Source organism: Rhea pennata, chromosome 4, assembly GCF_028389875.1.
Source record: "Rhea pennata isolate bPtePen1 chromosome 4, bPtePen1.pri, whole genome shotgun sequence".
Lineage (NCBI taxonomy): Eukaryota > Metazoa > Chordata > Aves > Rheiformes > Rheidae > Rhea > Rhea pennata.
The window spans coordinates 35,361,730-35,389,702 of record NC_084666.1 but is presented as its reverse complement, the minus strand read 5'-3'; the positions used below and the strand labels follow the sequence as shown (position 1 = coordinate 35,389,702).

The 27,973-nt window shown below is 35.2% G+C and overlaps 1 protein-coding gene across 15 annotated transcripts in view; it reads right to left on the bottom strand.

Annotated features, from left to right (window-relative positions):
- Window positions 1-27,973, bottom strand: part of RWDD4 (RWD domain containing 4) — a 39,359-nt gene that overhangs the window by 10,505 nt on the left and 881 nt on the right. For 4 of the 15 annotated variants that reach the window (XM_062575757.1, XM_062575761.1, XM_062575759.1 and 1 more), the window contains exons 3-15: window positions 26,007-26,116; window positions 25,752-25,896; window positions 25,314-25,428; window positions 24,211-24,260; window positions 13,771-13,884; window positions 13,114-13,217; window positions 11,117-11,365; window positions 10,172-10,309; window positions 7,326-7,526; window positions 6,617-6,762; window positions 4,319-4,456; window positions 771-892; window positions 488-615 (exon numbers count right to left, since the gene is read on the bottom strand). In XM_062575757.1, coding sequence (XP_062431741.1) covers window positions 13,807-13,884; window positions 24,211-24,260; window positions 25,314-25,428; window positions 25,752-25,896; window positions 26,007-26,116 — 498 coding nt within the window. In that variant the 3' untranslated portion in view covers window positions 488-615; window positions 771-892; window positions 4,319-4,456; ... (4 more) ...; window positions 13,114-13,217; window positions 13,771-13,806. Of the gene's footprint in view, window positions 1-487; window positions 616-770; window positions 893-4,318; window positions 4,457-6,616; window positions 6,763-7,325; window positions 7,527-10,171; window positions 10,310-11,116; window positions 11,366-13,113; window positions 13,256-13,770; window positions 13,885-21,841; window positions 24,044-24,210; window positions 24,319-25,313; window positions 25,429-25,751; window positions 25,897-26,006; window positions 26,117-27,973 lie in introns of those variants that run through there. The other 11 variants (XM_062575763.1, XM_062575758.1, XM_062575760.1 and 8 more) reach the window with 11 other exon arrangements.

The window sequence follows — 27,973 nt, the reverse complement described above, 5'->3', positions numbered from 1 at the left end:
TCAGCAGACAGATGGCAGAAAGTAACTGCTAGCAGTACTTTTTACTATTCTTTTAAAAACAACACTTACCTGTCACTTCAGTGACAGCATTAAATAGCAACTAGGGATTAGAGAACTGATGTCTAATTTTTATGTTTTCTTTTTCCCCAAGCAACAAATAAACATATATTTATGGAAGTCAACGTTGCAAAAATAAAAAGTTCTGGCTCAAATTCTTACAGCAGAATAGGATCTCTTTTTCATACCTTGGAGGAAGTAAAACACAGGGGCTGAGGGAAATGTCTTAACTGGAGCCTTTTTGCTATATTGTTAAAAGTTAACACTGTGAAGAAACACAAGGCGTTTGACTTTCATTAGAGTGTTTCTCAGCGTCAGACTGCTGCTAAGGATTGTCATCCTCCAGTTTTACTCAGACAAAAATCTTATCCAGTCAGGCTATTGAGAAAGGAACAAGGAATGTGAGTTCTTTTATATGTTTTCCTCCTACCTGACACACGTCACAGGGAAGCCCACGAGGCACACAAAGGCAGGACGCTGAAGCGGAAGAGGAGGGATGGAAGATTCTCAGCACCGGGATAGAAGAACTGACAGGTTAGGCTATTTTCTTAGGGTCACCTAATTAAAAAAATACATACATATGTTTTTATGTTATAGTTTGAACTACCGATTATGATAAGCAATGGAAATGTCAGCACCTTTTTTTCACCATGCTATAACATTTCCAATTATTTAAAAAATAAGACTCATAGTTCCTAGTGCCAAGGGCTTACCTGCAGCTACAATTTGATGCAGGCAATTTATAAGCTAGGAAGCCAACTGATAAGGGTCCTTCAGTAAAACTTTCTTGGACAACCTGAGGGTCTCCCTTAACAGATTCAAGTCAGCTATTGTCCTGTGGAATATAAATAAACAACCAACTCAAGAAAAAAACAAATATATTACAAACAGGCTACCTTATTAAACATGGTATTGGTTTTTATAGGACCCCTACCCCCAGTGACAGATTCAGGCATTTCTCTTGTATCAATAAAAATTAAGATTTTTAAAATATGAACCATATTCTATCATGGACATTTGGCATCTCCCTTTTGTGCCTCTGAGTAGCTACTCCTATTAAAACTGAAGAGAGGAAGAATAGTTGTTTTCATTATTGGCCTAAGCACCCAAAGGATACCAAGATTATTTACCAAAAAATAAATATGTACAAATAGCTTTATTAAAGCCATAACCATGTTCTGTAAGTAAATCTGAGAACATTTACCTTAGGAGAATGTCCTAACAGAATCTAATATTAGAAATCATAATGCTGAGTAACTAAGAACACAGGCCAGACAGTGTCATCACAAGATGCATGATGCATGGCATCACATACCAGAATCACAAGAATCATTACTCTTCGAGCCAAGTACCTTTCAAGATGAGCACAGATACCAAAACATAGTTTTTAAAACAGAATACTTATTTCAGAGGAGCTACTTACAATGAAGTACAATTCTGGTAAGGGTACCAGAATATGGTCTCTACTATGAATTAATAAACGCAAAGGACACTCATAATATTATCTATAGTGAGGAGAACAAAAAAGTTACTTGAGAGAGTCAAAAATATCATCCTGTGGGAAACTTCATTTTTCTGATTTAAAAGGAAATGAAACATAAAAAGGAATAAAATGTAAAACTCTAGGATGAAAATCCAAACTTTAGTCTCTGAAATGCCACTGAGGTTCCTCACAAAGGCTGTTGGTTTTGCAGGCATCGTGTTCCATTATCTAAAATAGCAGAAGCCATTGATTATGGTGCATCTTGGGGTGCCCATGAATGGTATGACAGAGATCCTGATCCAAGAAACTAGCAGGTGAATCAGTTTCAGAACTACCACAAGGTTCAGTGCTCCTTTAAGAAGCAGTGACACTGAACCCTTGGGGATCTCGTACTCCCCACAAATAACTTGCCAAATACTACTTTTGAAGCCTTTTTGACAGAGGAAGGATTGGCATAATTTGGTATGATTTTTACCATTGCTTGCTCAAAGATGTCCTCTTCTCAAAAATAACAAATATTAGTAATTAATGATCAATTTACCATGAACGTCTGTCTGATCATTCCTGTAAATGACAGAAGTGGTCTATGGGCTAATAGATTTTAGCCAAAATACTCTTTTTCCATTGTTACAAAGGACCTCCTGACTGTTTTTGCTGAGATGACTAGGGGGCAACATCAACAGTCCGTGAAAAGCTTTGAGATGAAAGATAATAAATATAAAAGCACATTAAAACCAAACATTTCACAAGTAAGATTTTAAAAGAATAAGCTTTTGAAATATTTTTGCTTCCAGATTTTCACACTGAAGTTACTAGTCAGAGAATGTTGACTGCAGTGTACTATCATAATGAAAAGAATGGACCGTACTAACATGCTGCACTCTCAGGTGCAGGAACTATACAAGATGCTGCAAAAATGCAAGAGGAGGACAGTGAGAGCTTGGGACTCAGTGATCTCCTAGGTCAGTTACTACAGCTTTTAAGGAGTAATTTAAGGAACTCACCCTTCAGCTCTGGCAGCTGTTTTTAAATCCTTCTCTACAGTTATAACTGACAATGCCCAGGATTTATGCAATAGAAATTCACAGTTAAACAGGCATTCTGTTATTAATGTAGGGATATTCTTTGATTGGATCAGATACTATGAAGTTCCAAGAAGTGACCTAGATTGAAAACATGACTCTTCCTTCAAAAAAGAGGCCAGGGGCTGAAAAACCAGTCAGTTTATGATAAGCTTCAAAGATTACAAGAAGCTCTGTTTTCCAGTAATCTGCAAATGCAGCATGCACATGGCAACTGAGTCAGGTACTTTCAGGTACCTTTCTATACAGATATGCTTCAGAGATGAACAAATCCAGGTGAAACTGTAAGTGTTGTCAGCCCTTTTCCTGTCAGATCCTCTCCAAAATCCTTTTGGAATCTCAACCACTGCACTTCGAGGAAGACTGAAAACGAAACTTTCTGACACTTTGTCATCTCTTGCACTACTGCCTCACCCAGAGACTAAAGATCTAGTAATCACTCCAGTGCTAAGCCATTTCTTGATGGAGTGATATAAGCTGCCAGTCTCTGGACAAATTGCTCCCCATGGTTTTTCTCTATTCTAGTCAGAAGCAACGAGTACGAGAGAAAGATACACCTCTGATTCTGGATTAAAGGAGAGCATAAGAGTGAATCTCCATGGGCACAAAAACTAGACTTGTAGCAGGCAGGCAACACAATCTTTTTGAGGAGCTGCTGCTGCTAGCTACAGTGTCTTTAATGGTCCCTTTTCAACCAGCAAGTAATAATTTAATTTATTTCTGTAGACGTTAGGTGGAGGATTCGGAGAATATGCTATTTACCTGTTATTTCCTGTAGAAAACTAAATAAGTACGCAAATTATAACAAAACAGGACATGTGAAAGGCTTCAGGAGATATGGCTTCTCCAAAGATTAATCTCAAATGATGCAACAAACTTTGTTAGTTAAGTTAAAGACTTAGTTTACATGCTTCATGACTCAAGCCTTATTATCAACAATAATTTGGAACTAAGATAAATCTAAACAACTCTTTACTATTCTTTCCTACATTTTCCATACAAATACCTGATGCCTGATCCTGCGATGATTCTTCACTTGGCTACTGAGATTAGGGCTGGGTATCCAGGGTTTTTAATCTGAGAAAACTAATGTCTATCGTACTAAACTTGTCTGGATCTGCTTCAACATCTGTTGAAACATCTCTTCTTAAACAAATCTCCACTGACTCCAGGAAACTCTGAGCAGATAGCCCTGATCCACAGGTATAACTGCAATACCAGGGCCTAGGTCACAGAGTGGAAGACACTTGCTTAAACTTCTGTAACACTGGACCTTTCTAGATAAAGGATCTGATCCTGCAAAATATTGCTCAAAGGCATAATTCCATTAAAGACAATGGATTTACACTATGAATAATGATATGAACAAGTCAGGAGACTTTACTTTCAAACATCATATTACTTAAAATAAATGAGAACTTTTTTTTTTTTTTTTTTTTGAGGTAAGAGAATCAAAACCACAATATTCCCCTTTACATTTTTTAAGGCTCAGTACAACATATCATGCCTTTTTAAAATGAATTTGTTCTTAATTTCCAGTCATATCCCACTATTCTCAGCGAACAAAAACTTGCAATGAATCATCCTATCAGATGGCAATTTGCTTTATATACTAACTGACATGGAAATTATTTTATTTTCACTGTTCTACAGTTTCATCCTGTAGATGTAGAAACAATAAAATTCATATTCTCACAGAGTACAGGAGGCATCCAGAAAGGTCAGCTCCATACTCTTCTGAAAGCTCATCAAAGTCATTCAGACTCAGCAATGTCTTATCCTTTGTAACTAATTCCAGCAACGATGAAAACTCTTGCACTAGCGCTCCAAAATCCTTAGTTAAAGAAGAAAGAAGACACTTCATTTATTTGAAAATAGTTCACCTTTTGTTTTTAGTATCTTGTATTTAGTTATGGTTTACCCCATTGCATTATAATTTCTATTTTGTATTACGGCAAAGACTTAAAGGGGTTTTAGGTAAATAATTTAATCAGAATCAGTAAGAACTAGTGGATGTTCTTATAGAGGATGTAACTTGCATTACACCTTTGTGATAAGACTGTAGTTCAGTTCTAACACAGGCTGTGATGAAATTTTACTGCAAACTCAAATGCACTGAAAGAAGAGTTTAGATATTTGTTGAGCATGTGGAGCTACCAAGGGCAAGCAGGAAGACATTTGCTGTTGTTAGCAAATCTACTACCATTATTTCCCTTGATAGAAGGCATCGATACTATAGGTACTTTATTTGCTGCAGCACAGTTTATCTTCACCGGTTAAAGAATAGCCACTTTTTATAAATAGCCATTTTTTATAACTACATATTAAGCATCCTATGGACTAAACACAGACCCTGTATTCACAGGCAAGCAGAGGAGATACACTGACCACTGTTTTGTCTGTACCTGAACTTGATAGCCAGCATAGACCACAAGCAGCAGCTGGAACCAGTACTCAGGTGGGTTTCTAAGAAGGTGTCAAGTATGTCCCTACTTCTCTATTTTTCCATTACAACATTTAAGAGCATTCTGTAAAACAGCTGTATCAAAGAATAATCTGCGCGCTGCCTCCCTACATAGTCTGCATCTGCTCCCAAGATAAGCTGAAGACAAAGGGCCTATTCCAAAGCCCCACGAAGTGAAAGAGAGGACTTCCACTAGTGAATCCTCTGAGAATGAGAAGGTCAAACCAAATTCTGACAGTTCTCTGCTTCAGCTCCCTCTGGTGGGTAATGCACACTGCAGAGAATAGCAAGTTCTAGTAAAAGTAACTATCATGGAACAAAACAAAACTGCATTCAGGACATTATATATTTTTTAAAGAATATACAAAAAATATACCAATGGAGTAACTGTTCTAATTGAAATTAAAGCTTAAGGCTACAACTTGACACATTTGTGTTTCAAAGAGGAGATGCAAGGTTCCTGTCTGAACTGAACTCCCCTCAAATTCAGAGGGGAAAAGGAAAAGAGAGAGGGGTTTCGGTCCAGGTTGAACTCTATTTTCAGTACTTAATGTGGATTAAAATAGAAACAAGAACTGGTTAAACACTATTTCTTTGATGAATATACTCTCTCAGATTCTTGACTGATATGTTAAAGACTAGAGTTTGATGTCCTTTCTCAAACACATTTGGTTTGTAGCTTTCAGAAAATTCTCATTTCGCAGATTTCATACCACAAAGATTCTTTATCTGTTGCAAGAGCTTAGGTCTAGTGGAAAAGTGAAAGATGTTTCTAAATTGATGATAGCTTATTTACAAACTGCATACATCTACAGATTTACCTATTGAAACAACTGAAAATTAAAGCATGCCTTATAATTTACATTCTTGAGTACAAACCTAAGCCCTTCCACAAGAATGAGGCACACACCCTCATTGCAGTGTCCTGAATACGTGGATTATGATAATAACAACTTATCATAATTATAACACTAAAATAACTACCACTGACCTCTGAACTACAAAACAAAACTGAAAATTTGGTTATGCATGGAGGTATTACAGACTTCAACAATTTGGTAGCAAAGGCTTAATAGAACTTAACACTGCTCTCACTGGTCTTAACTCTGGTTGTTTTCAGGTAAGCACTGCACAGTTGCAACTCCACCAGATTCAGAAAAACACAAGTGTGATGGCAGTAGGGGCAGGGTTCAGAAGTGAGTTTGTACTTGATCTAACATGCAATAGGAAACTATTAAAAAGAAAAAAAAATGCTGGTATTATTAAGACCAATCAAATACATACTATTTTTTTTTTGGAGGGGGGGGAAGGCAAATAGAAAACTCCCAAAAGAGGGGGGGGAATGACAGCAGTTTTTACAGACAGATGAGATACTCCAAATTTTTTCTCCACTATACCATGTTTTGTTTAGCTTTGTGTTGATAGGCACAAAATAAGTGGCAGCTTGCTCCTGAATGCACCCAGCCTGACATTGCTGAATATGTGCTAGAATTTTCTCATCCCAGTCATTTCTAAACATTTGTTTTTTACCTCTTGACATCCAACATTCCAGAGAAAACCATGGACTTGATTATTCTGGGAGAAGAGGTGAGAAAGCCTTTGTTAAACACATTTTCCTTTTCCTCCATTCATAAAAAATACCAGCAGTCTTGCAAGTAAATGAATCACTCTCTGACCTGTGAAAAGCACACTCAATAATGACACTGGAAGTACACCTGAAAGTTATCTAATATGCAGACTATGTCCTTAAACACAACTAACCTATCTACAAACTTTTAATAAAATTGCAGAGATAGGCCTTCATAAGTTTGCACAAAATATGCCATTATCTTCAACTGCGTTAGTTAGCTGTAAACACTTCTAGAGACAGAGGTTGAAGTCTCTAATGTTATGTTTAGTGTAGCTCCCAATAGATTTGTGTAACTCCAAACCAAAAAAAAAAAATCTTTCCTATAAAGTGAAACATATAGACAAAGAAATACTAAAATTATTACAGAAGGCAAAATTAACTTTAAGGTTTTACCTTCCCCAGAATATTCTCTGCTCCTAAACTGATTTTCCAATTCTTCAAATTTTTTAAAAATTAATAAATTAAAAATATGCTGTAAATACCATCCTTACACGGTAAGCAATGTGTATTCTGTGGTAAAGCAATCTGTCAACTGACTAGAAACACCTCACCTGATACCAAACAAATTGGTCATATTTCTGTTAGTCTCAAAATAATTTTCAGGCTCACTTAACTACAATAGGATTCCTTCACTATAACTTTTCAGAATAGTAGTTAGATCCTTGTCAAGAGCTGATCTGTGGAATTGGGTGATGACAATTTTCTGAAAGTCACTGCACAGGCATTCAAGGTAGCAAGAACAGGATCTGTTAATGGGGCAATTCCATCTTTGTCCCAGCTTACATTTTTCTTATAGATATCGATGTGAAGCTACAAAGAGAGATAAAAATATATCAAGCATGGAAATTTGTTGAATCAACACATACTGGAAGACAGCCAGTGATAACTGCTGCAATAACAAAGTAAAATGTGCATTATATCTAATGCATGGATTACTCTGACTTTCAGTACAAGATGCAGTAAACTTATTTCTAACAATTTCATGTGATAGCTGTGCATTACTGTTTCTATTTGACAATTTTAGGTCTGCAACAAGAAAATAACAATCCTTCATGCTTACTTTACGAGAACATGCTGAATGATGAGACAAGTAATGGCCAACCCTTTTCACTGAAATGAGAGAGACAAAGGGGGCTGTAGATGGGCAGAAAATACAAAGCAGGCTTGTGCTTAATAATGTTCTTTGCATTTTACAAATTTGCAAAGTCCAGAGCACATATACACTGACAATAAAGATGATCTGTGATGAGGACTGAAAGAAAGAATCAAGATAAAGTGAAATCATAAATATATACATTGTATCTTATGTTACATTGTTTCTGAACAGATTAATATCATTGTTTGTGAGGTCATATAATAGAAAAGCATTCCAAATGTCAATGCTAAATGAGCCCAGTTAGATCTCATTTTACAGTTAGGAAGAAAACATTTATTCTAAGCCATACCTAATACTTTCCTTGGCTTCTTCAGATCTTCAAGGCATAGTCGAGTTTGTTACTAAGATATAGAACTAATAGCAATAACTGAGCAGGTATAAATTTTAATTAAACAAATTAATAAGTGCTAATAAGATTTTGATTCTTGATTCACATTGCCTTAATTCTATGACCATCATACTGTTTATGTTGGGACTGCTTATGAAGTAGGATACTCAGGGTGAATTCAGAATGGCAAAATCTCAACCTTTTTCATTACTCAAACTTGGCAGACCTCTTTAATGATTTTAAAAAAGTTGTGGCCTCTTCCCCATATAGCTCTTCCTGAATACTAAGCATTGAGTTAATAGGCAAAACAAATGCAAGACTGATCTTGAAGAAGTTTTAGAAGGCGGCAGCCCATTAAGGCAGAAGTATAAAGAACACCAGAACAAACATCTAAGTGGGAAAAGCATGTTGAAAGAAGGGAATTCTAAGAAGAGATTTAAAGGAAGAGTGAAGGTACCTGACTTGGGAGTATACAATTACAGTAGGTTTAGGATAGAACATGAGAAAACACATAGGTGCAGTCAAGACAAGACAGAAAATGCTGTGATCTTCGTTTTTCTGTGTTTAAAGATCTAGAACACAATGAAAAGAAATCCTCAACATTCTGCACAGATGTAAATAAAGGAAAGTGATGGTAGGAAGACCAGTGCATGGATGCTTGCTACGAAGTTCTGATGTGCTTCATATTTCCTTTTATCAACCTCTGTTTTCACAAGGTGGATATAAATACATTTTGAACCTGCTTGCTTGACAGGTTGTATTCCAAGTAATAGACCTTTCTCTTGAAGCAGCAAGAGTGATCTTCTGGAGAGCCCTGGATCCCAAATCCTTGAACAACCTCTTGCTGCAAGACTTGAGAGAGGAAAAATGTTCTTAACTGCATTTTTTAAAAAAACTTATTGTCAAAATAATTTTAAAAAATACACTGGAAGAGAACATAGCATGTATGAAGGTAACACTAAAGACAAACATCAAGATGTTTTGGCAGCAACACAGACCATTCTAGAACCCTGTGAAACCTCCTAACAAACTCTGATAAGACAAAGTATTGATTGGAATTTAGTAATTTTGTCTGGGTTGGGTAACTTAACAGAAAGAACAAAGTGGAGGTCAAGAAGATCAATAGACAACTCTAATGCAGAGACTATCACATAAGGTCTGATTAAGAACTAAATTGGTCTAACTTGTACTAACCAACCAGTAACCAACTGCAGTAACCTAAAAAAACAATAATAATAAAAAAAATAGGCAAGGATGTCCCTGAAGGAGCAACTTTTCCTTACTGGATTGCAGGCAGCTTTATACTCTCTATAAATAATTTAACTGCTCATGTGAGTGCTACACTTTGCAAAGAGTGGCAGAAAGAAGTACTAGATCACATTCTTGGCTATGATGCACAATCACTTTGAGCCTCAGGGTAACCATTTGACTTTTTTTTGTTTGTTTGTTTTTCACATGAAAATCTGAAGAGATCTCTGTATTCGTAAAGAACATCATGAAATGTGTGGTTCTGCTGTCAAATTATTCCTGTATTATTATTATGCTTATTCTGCATTTTGTTCTCTACAAGTAGTGTTAAACAGAATTTCACAGTACACACTTTATTTTGTTTGGCCAGACTCCAGGCTCTTTGTTCCTCTGGTAGAGCCTAAATAATAGCTTGTAGATTCTAGGAGTTACATATGCCAGTGGATAAGAACAGGAAAAGACTTTTAGGGTTATTAAGAACAAGTAATGTCTCTGAGTTTTTTTTTTCTTTTTTTAACATATTTATTACAGCAGTTAACATATTCACCATGTACTGCTTATTCTACCAAAAGATTCTGAATAGTGCCAAGAACAGCGATGTCTCTAGCTCCTTTAACTTATTCTGGCACTGAAATTAACTTTTCTTCTTCCTTTAGGAAAAAAATGTATTATTGATCAGTCCAGCTGAGTAACAACTTCTTCATTTTGGGTTTCCAGTCTCACCTGTGTAAAGAAGCTCAGCGGATGCTTCCTCACCGAGAGCAAGTGGGGCATATCCTTGAAATACATAGTTTCTGGAAACAGCTCAGCCATTTGCTCTTAGTGTGCTGCCTGCATGCAGGATCATTGCTGAAAATATCCCTGTAAAATATATTATGAAAGTAAGCAAGAGAGACAGGCAGTGAGAACGCACTGGAAAATTAAGATGCTGCTATAATCACAAAACATGATGAAAGAACACAGACAATTACTTCACATAGGTGCAGCTATGGTGTACCAAATTGCTGTGCGGATTGGCAGATGGACAGATACAGTCTTGAGTCTTATTATCTCTGCCTTAATAAATATGTATCTCAACTGGGCCTCAGTTAAACACCATTTCTAAGAGGGGGGGATAAAATCTCATTTGCCTATTTGATGACAGCGTTATTAGAATAAAGACAGTGAAATTTTCCCTTGAATTACATCTTCCAATGTTGCACTTCATAACATAAAGCAGAAAGTATTACTTCTAATTTAAATAAAAATACGATCCAGTTGCAGGCAATAATGTTGAGAGAGACTAGGTTAAGTTCATTCTTTTCCAAAATTTTTCAGACTTAGTGTTTCTTATATGTGAGTAGCAGTAAACTTTCACTGATTAAGAAGTGAACCAATTTCAGACTAATGAAGAATAAATTAATCTCCTTAATGGATTGATAGGAAGAACACATTTGTACCTTTACCAAACAATTCCAGAACAAAAGGAACTGAACACTGATGGATAGGTTGCAGTTTATAAATACTTGGAAAACAATTTTCATCCAGTTAGTAACATTGGTTAAGAAGCTGCAGTTCTCTGACATATTCGACTTCAGGTATATGTTTGAGGAATGGGGAAACATTAGACAAATCCTGCTCATCTAAAATATATGAGTCTGATTATTTATTGCAGTAAATTTCAATTACATTTTCTTTTGATGATTTGCCAGTTCCCCAAAAGCTTTGAGTAACACCAGCCTGACCATCATCCATCTGCACTGCTTTTCCAGTAAGAACTGCCTTTTTTGATTCCCCATGATAAGCAGCACAACATCTTCTGATTTCAGTTTATTTCATTTAGTTTCATGTTTTCAGTTATACCTTTACTTACTTCTCAATTTTCCTTCAATAATATTTCTGGATGACAGAATCATCATGTTTTTGCCAAACAAAAAGCTGAAAGCAATGAAAAAAAAAAAAGGAACATAAAAGAGACAAATATAACCCTGGCTTACATTCAGCACTAAAATCAACATAACAGGATCCCTTAAAGTGTGCATCACTGAAGAATTGGCTCCACTCTCCCTTCTTTCGCAGTCTAGGTTTATTATATGTACTTTCTTTATGCGGTAAAATCAGTAATATACTTACTGTTCCCTCACAGAAAAAAAAGAAAAATCTCAAAATTAAATTAAAAAGACCCCAAAAGCCTCACAAAAAATATTGATGTGCCATTTCCTGACACTTCTTCAAAGTTTGCAGATGTAGTAAAAGTGGGGTGATTATTGCTGATACTATCTGGAAGCCCCAACCTCAGGTCCATCAGCTGAAGTTATAACCATATAATCTTATAACCAATATAGTTTTGATTGTTTTGCTGCATTTGATGCCAGTACAAGTGGCATCTTCTGAATGAGTCAGAAGAAAAATACCTCTCAAATAAGACAGAGGTTCTAATAGTGGATACACTTTTACATTTCTAATTTCACTGATACGAACAACCAACACTGTACATATATAAACAAAACCTGCAGACCAGATTTTAACCATTCTGCTTACAAGACACAAATTTTAGAGATTTAAATATTGATGAGCCAAATTGGATAAGGAAAATATACAGCTAAAAGCAAATTTTGTGCGCTACTCCTTTCTAGCAGAAGCATTCTGAGTTTGTAACACTAAAATTTTTAAACTATTAAAATCTGTGAGAAAAGCTGAAGCTAATTTTAGAGTTATCTTCATTTCTTCACATAATGGAAATTGCATTTACTTGATATACAAGCATGTCACAGCTTCAATTCAAAATTTCCAGATTTGTTCCTGTGTGTTTCTCTAGACAATTTTTTCCTCCCTTCAATGTTTTATGATGAACACCTTCAAAAGTATTTTATCAGCTTTTAAAATACCTTAGAGATGTTTTAACATGCAGAGAAACAATGCATATCAGCCATATTTTAAAGTGAAGGTAAGAGCATCTCTACTTTGAATTTAGATCTTTGCATTACAACCAAAACCACTGTTATTAGATCCTTTACTCCCTAGACTCCCTTTACTCCAAAAAGGAAACATAACTGGTCTTTTTCTGAAAGAATATACTGACAACATGTTTCTCAGCTAGTAGTAATTTAATGATGACATCATGTCAATTTTTTCTATTATGTATTTTTTACAGATTGAACTGTTCAAACTTGATTAGCATGTTAGGTTCCTGGTATTCTTAAATTTAGACTGAAAAATCCTGCTGGACTGTTCTTTTCCCTGACTATACTCAACTATATCACTCCTATTCAGACAGCAAATTCTTCAGAATGGGTCTTATCTTTTCCTCTCTTCTTTCCTCTCCAGTTTCCTGGATAGGGAAACAGACAATAAAACTGAAACTTTGTCCCAAGTTACGGTGAGTCACTTACAATCAAAAAAGAATGAATTCCTCTAACTTTCAGAGTTAGACTCTTTTCTTCTGTGTCATAGCAGAATTATGAGCAATCATAATAATAATTAGCACACAGCTCAGAAAGTATGTCTCTATAGGAACTGGGATCGATTTTATAATGACATACCTTGATATCCTGCACAACCATAGACCTGAAAAACTTTTCTTCTGGATGCGCAGGGTACATTGATGTGTCCCCTAATTACTGTTTTGCACGTATTGCTGCCTGGAGTTTTGTGTTGTTTATTTTCTCCAACAACTGTAAACATACCTGTGTTCTCTGGCACTGTAAGAGCTGGTTCTTTCCAGATCTGCTTGCAAGCTGATAGAGAACCTAACAGAAGAAGGACTCACATCTGTGAAACAGTCAAAGACCTTGTGATGATTCCAAAGAGAAATTTTTAAGTCAGAAGCTGTTAAAAACACACAGTAAGTCAAGTATGTGAATTTATAATAGGAGAAAATAAATAAGGAGGGAGACATACTGTAGCTTGCACATTATATTATACACATAATGAGACACAAATTTTCTTAATTAGTTCCAGATATGAGTAATCAGTACCATTCAGAAGTCTATATAAACTTTTTTTCTTCTTCTCCCACCCAACACATTTCCCTTCCACATAAAATCTATAAGGGAAACATGCAGTAATGCTGAGTACCATTTCCTGTCCAGGCTGGGAAGAAAATCAGTGGAGGAATGTTGTCCCTAGGTACGCACTGCAAAAATTTTGGGTGAAATCTCCTCATTAAATGAGATTAGGAAAGTCAAAGTAACAGCAGCTCAGGACCCAATTTTGAGCTCTTGTAATTCACCCACCTGATAAATTGAGATTTTATCTTAATTTAAAACACTATTTGCAGACAATTTATGTATAGCTCTACTAAATTTGAGCTGCAAGTTGATTCTTCACGGTTGATTTCTTACCTTTACTTTAAGAGTTTCTGTATTTCTCAGCACTGATCAATTTTTACTCCCCAGAGCTTTTCGAAGTCCAACTAGCTGACTTGATCTTTGTGCAAGGCAATGTTGCATTTTATGCTAGAAAAATGCACAGGAGATAAACGTAACAGTGTTGCTTATCAGAAATTCAATGAAATTGTGGAAAAAAAGATACTTATCAAACACCTTTAAATATATCTTCACATATGCATCTGTTCCCTCACTTGCTGTTGTCTAAGGTACATGCCAGTGACAACCACGTCTCTACAGGTGACAATAACTAACAAAAGCAAGAAACTTTCTGATTTACATTACTCAAAGAGTTGCTGGTCTTGTTAACTGCTGGTGGCATATTAATAATTTAAATATACAAAATATTAACTGAGCTAAATTCACCCTAATTTGAGCAGTTTTATTAAAAAGACAGTTTCTAAAGTTTTGTGAATCTGTTTTCAGTGTTGTGCTTCTAGAGGGAAACCATCTTTATCAGCATGCTGGAACAACAGTTTATGACTGTCTCAGCATCCAGGCACTTACAGGCTTTCAATGGCATAGGGAAAAAAAAAAAAAAAAAAAAAAAAAAAAAAAAAAAAAGATAACTGAAATATAAATCCAGAACAGAATTTATTTCAATCTTATTCATATCTTCAGAATTCTGCTCAGTAAGAAGTCATCTCTGAATTCTATTCAGCAAAGACCTTATTGCCCAGAATGAACTTTGTATTTATAAATGTTAATTTCTATTTTGAAATAGGATTTTTCTCAAAGCAGGAAATTAATTGATTTAATGGGTCTTGACACATTTGCTGTGGTCTGCAAAGAAAAACTGTGACAGTAGATACTTTCAAAATGCTTTTCACACTTTATAGAGTGCTGTAAATGAAAAATTGGCTCCTGCTTTAGGAGTTTCCTGCAGTGTTGCTGTTCACTTCTCGGTAGTAGCACCAGACAGTAAAACAAAGAGTGGTGGCCACAAATTACGGTTTAGCATGCTCAGGTTGGACATTAACAAAAAAAAATCAACTAAGAGAATGGCATAGCTCACAAGCTGCTGTGAATGGCTATGAAATCTCTGTTCTTGGAGAATTTCAAGACAAGGCTAGAAAAAGCCACTGATGATCTGATGTAGTGTTAAGAATAGCCCTGCTTCATAAGGTAGGTTCAACTAGATGACTTTCAGATGCTTCTTCCAGCCAGCGTTTATGCAGTTCTATATACATTTACCGGTCTGTTCACTTTAAAAGATTCCCTAATTCATATGTGAAATTTTATTCTAATCTGCTGGTTAACGTAACCGTTAACCACTTTTTTCCTGTATTTTGGAGATACTTTGTTTTTAATCTCATTTTTACTTCAAGATTAGAAAAACACTACTTGTAGGAGCAGGACTATTTCTAAGTATATCTACATGGGATGGAACAATCCTTCCGGTCATCGATTGCTTTGCTCACATCAGGCAGCTTTGAATCTCCCAGTACAGCCAGATTTAAGGAGTTCAGCTTAATACTTTTGGTTACTATAACGAACCAAAGACTACAGGTCTATATAGTGGTTACTTACTCTCCAGTAACCACATTTTTTTGAAAAGAGGCTATCCATGCAGATTATACACACTTCTGGTACCCCACACAGGACGGATTGGACTATGCCATATGGTGTCGTTATTGTCTGCGTTCTGAATGCTCTGATTTGTAACCTCACCCAGTAAGCATAAGGGGCTGACCATCCTTGTATTTCCCTCTAAGTATGTCTCTATAACACACCAGAGAGCTGCACAAGGTACTGCTATCCAACATGCAGCTTCCTAATCACTACCGGTCTATAAATAAATAGACCCCCAAAGTAATCTATGAAACGATCATTAAAGAACATGTCCATCCTATTCACCCACTTTCCAGGTAGCTGCAAATACATCGGGGCTCAAGAAGCTGGGTACTAATTGCTGTACAAGTCCTTATATCCAGAGCTAATGCTTTAGTTACACAGCACTGTTTTGTGCTATACAGAGTCTTTAGAGGTCCTTTGCCAATAAGAAAAGGTGCTCTGAAACCAGCAATAGCCACAGGTGGTGTAAGGATAAGCAATGACTGGTTCTTCTTGGAATGATTCCACAGAGATTCTACCATTAGTAACTGATAGGAGTTTATTCCGATCATGAGTCATCACCAAAAGAGGCAATCTGAAAGCTGCTGCTAAAGCTCCTTGAAACTTTCCTGTAAGTGTCCACAGACAGTAAAAGTACCCTGATGTAGGTGGGTTGAACCTGACCTATGTCTACTACTGTTGACACATTTAAATAACATCTGTGAGTTTACAGGTTATCGTATTTATCATAAAGGCCCCTGTAATTTAATTGTGTTCCAGCCCTGCTTTTTCCTAAAGGTATTTGAAAAAGGCAATACCTTGACCAAATCAAGTTCACAGCCTGTTTCCCAGGCAGAACAAATTCTTACTGATAAAAAAAGGAGGTGGAAGAACTGATTCATAAGAAACTGAAAAAACACTGAGCAGACTCTGACATAAGGCTGAACAGCAAGTGTGTTATTATGAGTTACTATATGAATATTTGAATCCCTTCTATCTTGCTAATACTATACTGTACCTCAAATTGTAAGAGGCTTCTGAACTAAGAGAAGGACTATATACGACTCTCTTCAAGAATCCTCCTACTGGTGGATAGGAAAGTGTAAGCAGTCAGATGTGTATTTCCTGTCTTTAATAAAAAAAGTAGAAGTTGTAACTAGGATCCAATAATAATACATTAGGATCTGTATTGATAGTCTAACACAAGTTTATTGAAAGAAATGCTTAATAACCTACATTGAAGATATAAAGAGTGAAATTACCCACAAGCAGATTATAAATGTCACAGATTCACTGTGCATGAATACTGACTCTGAAACTGGCACTGTAACAACTCAGGTCCAGCCACTGTTACTGCATCAGACACAGAGGCAAGTGAATTTGGTTATCCCATTTCAAATGCCTGCTTTGTTTCAGGGACAGTTTTGTTACTTTTGTTACTTTTATGAAGTGCAAACTTTCTTCCTTCTCTCCTTTTTCAGATTTAGGAGCATACAAAACAAACTCAGCTCTTTGTATTGTATTCCTGTTAACTGGAACACTAGGAAGCAAAGCACTAAGTCATCTGCTTGAGTACAACCAGCAGAAAAAAAAAGTACGTGGTCACATAATGAAAATCTTTCTACACAATCTTTCTCATACAAACATCATACGGGCAGCTTTAATTTTGGCATGTAAAATTTTATATACGACTTCCTGCAATTTTTAATCATCTAAAGACATATGGTCTGAGGAGAAAAAATAAGTCATAATCATGCTGTATACCAGTTAACTGAAAACTGGCAATATTCTAGTGCTGATCTTCATCAGACAAAATATAAAATTGGTAACTTTATGAAAACTTAATAACTATCAACGGAGATTACTTTCTATCAGACTCTTATCAACGAGCTGCTACATTTTTGTTGTATTATTATAAAATCTCTCCCTTCAAGGTCAACTGAACCACAGTCTTCACACAAGCAGAGATCAAATGGCTCCCTATGGTAGAAATAGGAGTTTGCTAGACAGCAGTGCTTTTCCCCACACTTGTTTTTCCTGCAGGAAATCATAAAATGCATTACTGGCAAAGCCACTTACCTGATTTAAAGTAAGATCCTGCTCTGAAGTGACTCTGTACAAGATGATTTTTGTATTTATTACCTCTCAGTGATATCATAACAGATATTTGTTTTAGAAAAGATTATCTTTTCTTGAATGATACCTTCCAAATTCATCCTAGACACTGACTTTTTGCTTTCACTGATCATTACCAGTAATAAAGAGACAGCAGATGAAATTATGCCCTCAGAGTCATGCACAACCCCATCATTCTCCCCCAAAGCTATGCAGTTACAGTTTGGCTGACTTTCTCTCATTGCTTTGACCTTATCAGATCCCGCAAGTTAAGCGACTTACGGCATGAAACCCAAGTAAGAGTTTTACAATTTCTGTGATGTTGTAAAGATGAACACCTCAGATATAGGGGCAATGGACAGCTGTGTAAACTTTAAACTAGATGGGGAAACTTTCAGCCTGATATAAGATATTGGTGCTTGGATTTAGATTCTCATGTTTTCTGTAATTCAGCCATTTGGAGTCACTCCTCCCTTGGCTCTGACTGGGCAATAGAGAAAAGAAATTCTTTCACCTCTGTTAGCTGTTCTAAGATGTGTTCCCAATGCCTAGTCAGTATGTTCTCTCTCGTTTCTAAGAGTAGAACAGATTTTCAGATTATTTTGATGGGCTCAGAAAGAGGACAACAGAAAAAATAACAGATAGGAAAACTGGATCATTCTCCTCAGGAACATTTAAGAGCACCATTCTGAGGAAGACAAAGCTATGTTGGCCAAAGACTAAATGACAATGGCAGAAACAAAATCTACCCTCTAGTCTTTTGTCATACCCCAACCTCATTCCAGAATTTATAGCTCTGCAATTGGAATCAGCTTTTGTCTCGTTTCGTTGTCTTGAAGCAACAAAGATTTATCACCTGTGCTCTTTCTTCCCAGTTTTGTGTACAAGAATATCCTTTTTTTTTCTTTTTTAAACTCCTTCTATTTTCTCCTCTTATCTATCCAAAATTCTTGCAGTTCTAATATTTTATCTAGTGAATGAACATTTCTTCCCTCACCATTCTGCTATTCCCATTTGGTTTCTCTTTTCATTCATTTTTAGTTTTCTTTCTCCCCTCAAGATACTATCTACAAGACAGCAGTTTTTTTGGCTTCACTAGTACAAGTGCTTATGATGCAATAGGATAAAACACTAAATGAAATTATATAAACCGACTACAAAGGGAAACTATTGTAAGTTCATATCAGTTTAATGACTTGCACAACACAAATTTAACAGTACAGCCTCAAAACCACTTGCATTGCCAAAGCTGAGAGGATAGATTTCCTAAGTCTGCAACTCTGCTGAAGCTTCACAATCAAGAAATAAATTCTTTTTCTACCCTTCTTTTTCTCATTGAAATCTCTAACTCATTGTATGCTTATCTACCCACCTCATGTACCACCAACTGCAGTGGCAGCACAAGACAACAGCAGCCTTGATTGCAGTAGCAGCTGTGTAAGTCTGAGAAATGAGGTGAGCAGGATATGCTAGGTCCATACTGCTGATCATTCACAGCTATCAGCACCACCTAATGTACTCAAAGGCAGTATGAATTATTCCCTGGGATTTGACACATTACGACACAGTGGAACTCCTTTGGTGTTGTAATAACATCACCAAATAACTTGTATTTAACATCATGCAGATATGACTAAAGACTGCTTTGAAGTTTCATCCAAAATGAAATGTCAATGTGACAGTCCTTGCGCCCTACTACACATTTTATAAAATTTTCAAAAGCTTTATGAACACAGGACAAAATAATGCCCATATCATCAACAGAAACAGCTGGATAGATTTTGGGGAAGAGGTCACTGTTTTCTAGAGATACCAAATCAGTTCAAAGCCAAAACCTCATACACCTTATGCTAACGGCTCCAGCAACTTGAAGCTAGAAAGCGCATTGCTTAGTGATGTGCTCCAGGGCACCAGCATGACTCACAGGAAAAGAAGATGCCCCCCATTCTACCCTCTAATTTGCAGACAAACTACAACATGATAGCGTGCTGAGAGAAGTGAAAAAAAATAAAGGAAAAATATAGGTATTTTAAATATAATTGTACTGACTTGTATTGTTGGAAAACTCAGTAAATTTGTTTTCAAAACTTGAAGTAATAGAAAAGAAAAAAAAAGAAATCAGACAACTAAAGCAATATATTCTTAAAAAAGCAATCTTTGTCCTCAAGTGACAGTCTGCTGCAAAACAACTTTCCAAAGCATCAGGAACATTAACCAATTCAAATATGTACAAAAAGACTGGAGTGATTATACAGAATCCTAAGTTAAAATTAAGTTAAAAAAATAAGTTAAACTTCACATTTAAGTTTTGGGTCTAATATATAACAACTGTGGCATTATCATCTCATTTCCTACTCCAAGTCTGTCCTGAGACTCCAAAGATTCTCAGAGACAAATCTGAAAAAGTAAAAAAAATAAAATATAATAAATAAAAAAGGCAAATCTCATCTGATTATGTATAGCTTCCAAGTGGTTACTGCAACAGCACCATAAGATAAGATTTTTTCCTGGAAAATTCTTTCATCTAGCGCTTCAGCAAGGCATTTAGTATCTATGCATTAAGGAAAACTTTCCAATAATTGACAACTCCTTTTTAATCATCCTGTATCTTGGATGCTACTTTTCTCTACTTCTGCTAGTACTGATGTTTGTCTTATCACTTCAATCAAAGCCTTATTGCAAAATTAATTGAAATAGATAGCATGGCACTACAAACAAGTGACTCTTGTCCTACTGAAATAAATCATAAAACATTGTTTTCACTGCCAATGACTCTATTAGTTCACAAAAAAAAAAAATCGACGGGGTTTAAAATTCACTCAGTAGTCATGATCTCTATCTATAGTATGTCTTATCTGATAAGAATCATCGCATTTTTCCACCTCTGTTTCCAGCGCTCAGGCCTTTCCATAATATCCAGCTCTAAATGTTGAAACAACTCTGCTCCAGCTACTGTTTCATAGGAGCAAATGATTTAAAAGAACAAATTACCTTTCAAAATTTCCACAGAAAAGCAATGCAAAGTATTTTCCTCAAAAACAGACCTCTGAACAAACATGTTCTCAATCGCTGCTAATAGAACCAGAATAAATTGCTAGGGCATTTTCACAATAATATGTGATTTGTGAAGAAACTGAAGCTGAAAAATCAGGCATTTCACAAGGTTCATGCCCTTGTCATTATACACAAAAATATTAGGAAAGGAAGAGAAGTGGTTCTTATTTGTCCTTCCCTTGCTCTCTCCAACTAATATATTCAAATAAATTGTCATGGAAACTATTTATACACCAAGGATACTAGCACAGATAAGATAATTCCCCTTGAAAAGATTCTGAATAGGAAAAGTCCAACCCGTTCTGCAGCTGGCAGAGATTGAAGCTGCAGTGTGCCTTTCCCTGTTAAAGGAGCACAGCAACCAGTAGAGCGACTTTTTCCTGAAGTGCTACTCCCTTCCACACGTTGTGCACAGACTGGAGCCACAAGCATCTAGTTTATGCCAAATATACGACTGCATCATTTGGAAAAAAATGCCACCTTGTGTATTTTATTAGCTTTTTAATAAATGCAATTTGAGTTAGAAAGAAATCAGACTTTCCAAAATCAAAAATTCTTTTAGTATTAATAGTTTTCCCTATCAAGAAACCATATACATTCACCTATTGTAACTACAGTTTCAGTAAAAACTAAGCTTCTTACAGATGATATGAGTACAGATTATATTTCTTTCAAACTTCTTCACAGTCTCTTTGCAGGTGAAGGAAAAAAAATTAAGAGATCAGTCACAACATTTCATACTATTTTTTTCATTTTTTTTAGTACATAAGACAAACTGTAGCTTTGCAATATAATTAGTCTATCCTCCCTTGGCAAAGCATAAAATATTTAAAATAATTAACAACTACATTAATGTATATTGTATATAAGCTTTCTTGATCTAATCAGTAACGCCTATATTTTCCAGTTATCCCGTACATGCAGCAGTTGAAGCCCTGATGACAGCAGTGTAAACTATCCTGCTCTTGACTGCACAAGCTCTTATCTCAGCATCACTGCTCAAGAGCGTCCAGTCTGCGCCTGTAACATCCCTTTCACTAAACGCTGTACACACTCCTCTTTAAAGGAGTCACTAGACTGGCTGTGTGTACTGAACACGATGGATATTCTATGATTGCTACTGGGATGCCTAACCCTCATATTAACAAAATACTCATAGCAACACGGAAGAACACATGAAGGAAGAAAAACTATTTCTTCTGCCAATTTTGAAGAATACTTTTTTTGGAAGAGAAAACTATGTGCAAATTCAAACTCAGCCCTAAAAATACAGCAGGTAATACACAATTAAAAACATAACACATACCACAGCAGATAAATAGTAATTTATTAAAATTCACCTCAAAACAAAAAGCAAAACAAAAAAAAAGGACATTAAGGCATCTTGCATTCAGTTACCATTCATATAGTAAAGATGACTTCTCCTTCCAATACAAGAGAGTAGACCAGTAAAAGAAGAAAGAAAAGTTTTCCCAACACATTTGGCAGAGTGCTGACTTCTTCCCACTATCCCACCATTCAACCAACAAATTCCTCCCAGGAACCCCCATTTCTTCAGTGAAAGAGTTACCAAACCCCAACACTCACTGAGACACACGCAAGGGAACTCTTCCCCCCTGCCTCAGACCTCAGGCTTCTGTAAAGATGCACACAGGAGAGAGACTAACAGATGTACACTGCACAAAATAAAGAAGATACACTCCTGCTGTAACCACTGTTATTGAAAAGGACTAGAATATTTGGCCTTGCATTTGCTAAAATTTACTATTTTAGTCAATAACTAGTGAAAACAGGACCACAAACTCTAGTGTCTATTGTCATGTAACAACTTTTTAGGTTCTCTTTCTATATTTTATTAGATAAACAAATGACAAAGGTTTTGTTTCCATGGAATAATTTATTTTGATGAATTATGCTGTAAAGTGACAAATCACTGTTATAGTGTGGTTTTTTTTCTATTCAAAAAGAACATCAGGAAATGTTTACAGTATCATCAGTTCACTATAACAGGATTTTACTACAGAGCAAAATATAAGTTAATTAACACTGCATATATCACTATTCATTTCACCACATTGGCTCTCTATATCCTTTGTCACATTTTAACCTTCATTTAAGGCAAGTTTTGTTGTTAAAGATCACAAAGTCTCTAGATAAACTCGTGTGACTAGGTTTATGAGTTAGGAAATTGAGCTTTATAAAATGTTTACTTCAAGAAGTAAGAAAGTTGTTAAGAGAAAGATGGTGACCCAAAATTGTACTGTATTAAAAGGTGGAGTTTCCTTGTACCAAAGTCCTTTATTCATCATCTTTAGAACCAGTTTTGCTTAACTATAAAAGAGACACAAAAAGAAAGTGTTCAAAGTTTAGACTGCTATTCCATTTATTAGGAAACAAGAACAACATTATTTCCATCTTACACAGAATACAGGTGTATTTAGTTAATAATACAGACTGTGCTACTGTATTAAGAGATGCAAATGACTCAAAAATATTTCTTTAGCTTATATACTAAATAAGCTTATTTCCTGAACCTGAAACTCTATCTTTCCTTTTTACAAACTACTTTCAAAAATGTAAATTGAAAGGTTGTGCCTGATTAAAGAGAAGGGGAAGAGGGAGAAAATACACCTTAGGGCACTGTTTTTATTTTAACTGAAGACTGTCCCTAGCTCTCCAAAAGAAAACAGATGTAATAACAAAAAATAATTTCCACACATCTCAGTTTCCACATACACATGTGCATGAAATATAAAAACAGACATTAAATTATTATTCCCCTTTTTTAAAGGCTAAGTCCATAATTATTAAAAGTAGTGCATCTATCAGGAAACTTTTTCTGAAATCCATGATGTCCACAACAAATAGTCACTATTAGAAGTTCTCTGCTCATAACCACATTCGCTCACTGGTATTAAACAACTAGCAATGGTGTTAAGCCTTAGACTGAGAATTAATTATGGTTGTATAAAATAAAATAGTTCGCTATAAAATTTGTCAGGCAGCTATATTCACTTTCACTTAACAGTAAAGACAAGGAGGTGAAAAATATCAGTGCTGAGGGAACAAGGAGAAGAGAATTCTTCATTTGAAGAGTTATAGCAGAGAATGCTCAGGCTTGTAGGAGACAGTAAGGTGTCCCTACTTGAGAAAGCTACTCATTGCTTCTACTTTCCTATCTGTTGCTCTCCAGAACCTGGCTGCACTACTAATTTTATTTTATATCTTGTTTTCTTACAAAGACAGAGTATTTGCAGTGTGTTTCGACATCTAAAGTCTCTTGTCAAAAACTAAAATTTAATTGCTCAATAAATGAAAAAAAATACTGAAACGAGTTTCAGAGAGGAATGAAAGTGCTTCAGATGCTATTTAATATTCAGAAAAATTAAGCATTTTTAAAGCATTTGAGAAATATATGAAATAGTAAGAATTGCTACTCATTTTCAATCCTATTTCTTGCAAATCTTTTCAGTGTTAAAAAAGATAACTTGAGAATACTTACATGCTGGACGTATATAGAAATGAATCAGACATCACAGTCAAATCCAAACAAAGTTAGGAAGAGAAGCAAAAAGACATCAGATTAAACATAATTTGTAGTTGCATCTGAAGGAAACCAAAGTACATATGCAGTGTATTTTGTATTTTCATAACTCTTAACTATGATGTTACCTTAATTACATCCACCCAGTTCCATCCTCGAGGAAGTTCCCCTTTGTGATCTGCAGAACAAGCAGTTTTTATTTTCAATGCATGAGCTAAAGAGAACCTTCATCTTTCCTTAAATCAAAAAAAAAAAGCTAACGATCAATAAAACCTGATTTTTTTCATTACAAAGCAATGAATGAAATCCTTCTTAGAATTTATTTTAACAACTATTCTTAAATAGCTGTATTATTCTGAAGCTACTCTTGAAATACCTAAATATTCTTTTACAACTCTTGTAATAACAATTAAATGTTCTTTAAAAGTTTAAGACAACCAAAAGATGTTAATAAAGCAAATCCTAGAAAAATATTTTATTTTCTAAAGTATTTCTGTTTAAATAGATGGACTATCTTATCTAATCCTAACACTTGATTTAGAAGGCAACTCAAATGATGTTGGGTTGAGCAGCAAAGATGCATTTTGTCAAAGAACAAGATTTTACACATATTTTCCTTTGTAAGATAAATATTTAGTATGCCAGTTATGCATTTAGAATACATAAATGATATGAAGAAATTCTTATCATAGCATATAAATTATTGCTGCAATAGAATAGTATCATCCAGATCACGAAAAAAATTAAGCTTGAACACATACAAGTCCGCTGCAGAATTAGTCAAAAAGCTGAAGACTTTCAATCAACAAGACACCATTTCATTAAAAGCAGAGAGTGTCTGCAAAAGTATCTCTATTTTGAGGATATATACTAAGTTAAAGGTTTTACTTTTGTGTTCCGAAAATAACATTTTCATTTAAAAATTAGACATAACGCAAACATTAATAATGCAAACTACTTCTCAGGGCGTGTTAACAAAACATATGCTTTTTAGACATCTCAAATGCTCTCTCCCCACAATTCTCCCCTTAAAATACATATTTGTAGGAAGTTGTTTTGATCAGAACTAACATTTCAGGTAAGAATAATTCATGTAAACAAATAAAGAAGAGACTACAGATTTAAAGTAACTAATTTTATAAGCAAGAGACTACTGATTCTGACTGCAGCAAGATGTCACTGCTGTAAAGGTTGGACTCTCATGCTGCTCAAAGCATTATAGTGAACAAACCTGTTTTGTCAGCTAGCTTTCGTTTCTGGGTTTTGGATAACTGCTCCTTTTTATCTTTCTTCTTACTTGCTGGCACATCAGGAGTTCCAATTGCAATACTATTGCTTGCTGAAGTCTGAGAAGGATAAAAATTGTTGTAAATATTTTATATTCACCTATCATACTTCCGAAGCCAATACAAATAAAAAACGAAGGTACCTGTGTATGATTACTGAACCAGAACAACTGAAATATCCTGAGTGTCATACATATAAATTATGACCACAGAGCATTGTGGCACCATATTCCACACACCCCTGTTTAGCCACTAACATGTTTACATGCAGCATACTGATTAACTTCTTAAAGATAGAGTATTTAGAGTTCTAATTTACCATACAAAATATTTGAGAAGTGCTTTTAAAAGCAACAGATTAAGATCTGAATTTTTCTACTTACCACAGTGTTAACAGGCTGATTTTCCATGAACAATTCTTTATTATCTTTGGCGTATTCAAAAAGTGTATATGTCATAGCAGTTCCAAGATTAGCTTCAACTTCTACCATTAATTTATCCAATATACTTTGTTTAACAGTTGAAGATCTAAAAGAAACCATAAAACTCAATTATAATCTTGACAGAAGAAAAGTTTGTCAACCAAAAAAGCTCCCCAACATATAAAGCTAGGGAAGAAAGCTGTCCTAAATACTTACATTGTATTGTTGAAGAAAGCATCCATCGATATGACTGGTGCTGTTTGTGGATATGTTTCTGGCCAAGAAACTTCAATCAGAAAGGCTTTGGGGTCTCCATTTTCACCTATCTGAAAAGACAAAACTTGTAAGTCAACAATTTTCAGTAGCTCATTAAAGATTATAATGCCAGTATCTTTCACATCTTTAAGATTATAGAAATCCCTTCTGAAGCTAAAAACTATTTTCATACTATTACCTGTATTAAAAGCTTTTATCAAGAAAAGTAGTATTACATTTATGACACGAACTTTAACTTCTACCCTGCAGTTTTCATTCCATAAAAATCAGCAGAAACACTTTTTTTTTTTTTTTTTTTTTTTTTTTTTGTGGAGATGTTGCTTGGTTTTAAAAGCGGCTTTGTAGTGTCTGCAAACCAAATACTATACAAACATATATGTGAACAGGAAAGATAAAGCTTTCTGTTTATCGCACTTTTCCCCCCGATCCAACCTCAGCACAATATGAAAACAAATCACAAGACAGCGGTGAAATATAAACGCAATAATTAATGTCTAAAGATAGCACAAGTAATAGGGTAAGAATTTTAATACTTATTTCTTAACTCTACAGATATTTTAGCTTACAGTAAGAAAGAATGACTAATAAGGAATATTCAGGAAGCCAGTAGAATGAGTCTGAATGAAGAAAACAAAAAAAAAAAGGTTATAGATTATGCTATAAGGATTACGTTAACTTCGGTTAAATAAATAAAAAAAATCAAAATTTTCCTGAAAATTGATACAGGCCAACAAAAATGTACCTTACAAACAGAGATAAACATTTCACACATGGATTTGTTACACTACTGTAACAAAGTTGATTTAATTAGTATTTTAATACTATAAGAAGAATTTCCCTAATTTTAGAAGACTCAAAATCTGGCTTCATTAACCTATGTGGAACAAAGTAAAATCAAAAAAGATTCCTAGTCAAGACAAGGCTACTGCACTTCAAAATGACTCAAAATTTAAATGATACTGTTACAATACTTGTAAATTTACATTAAAAAAAAAGTTTTTATTTTGTTTGCAGTCTGTTTCAGCAGAGTGAACAAAGTTATATTCTGTTTTAGGGGTAAAGGCATTAGGCTTTAAATCACAAATCTGCTCCATTTACCAAGACATCATCCACAGAGAAGCAATTCAGTTCCCAGAGCCACCATGAAGAGAACTGGTGGTATGGCTTACAGAGTCTTCCTTATTTCAGAAAAACACTGCGCACATATTACAGAGCAAATCCATGAAGAAAGTTGCATAGTTACCACTCCTCTTGTCAGTGCAGCCTGCAAATTGGGCAGCCTTACTTTAAGCAATGCTACTACTACTTCTCATATTTGCAAAATCTTTAATCTCAAATTTTCAGCACACTGATTACAAAACACCTATGTGGTAGGCAAATGAGGTTCAGAAAAACAGCATATTAATTCTTTTAAATTCATCATGCAGTTAGTTGTACCACGCTGCCTCAACACACATTTTCTTTCACAGGAAAGATGCATCGTACTCTTATCTGAAACTAAGTATATAGTGTCTAAACTGGGTTCTCTTAATTTTTCATGATCTTTTTTTGTCTATGAAAAATTTTCAAAGACAAAAGCTAGCTATGCTGTAGGCAGGTAGGGATGCTACATTTACTCTTCTGAGGACAATAAATTCACAAAGAAGCAGTCCTGTCAATAAAGGAAGACTGTATTTGCATGGGTAAGAATCAAGTGCTATTTATTAAAATCAACCTATCTCATTACAATTAATGATGCAATTCTAAAGCCTTTTAAGAAACTGTCAAAAGGTTTTAAGATGCCTGCTCTCCACTTTTGGGACAGAGTATGTTGATAACTCTCTTTTGTCCCGTGCGCACCTAAACTTCTATCAGCAGAGTTCTCTCGCAGTCCAAAGATTTGCCTCAGCCCATGCCCAGGAGAACTT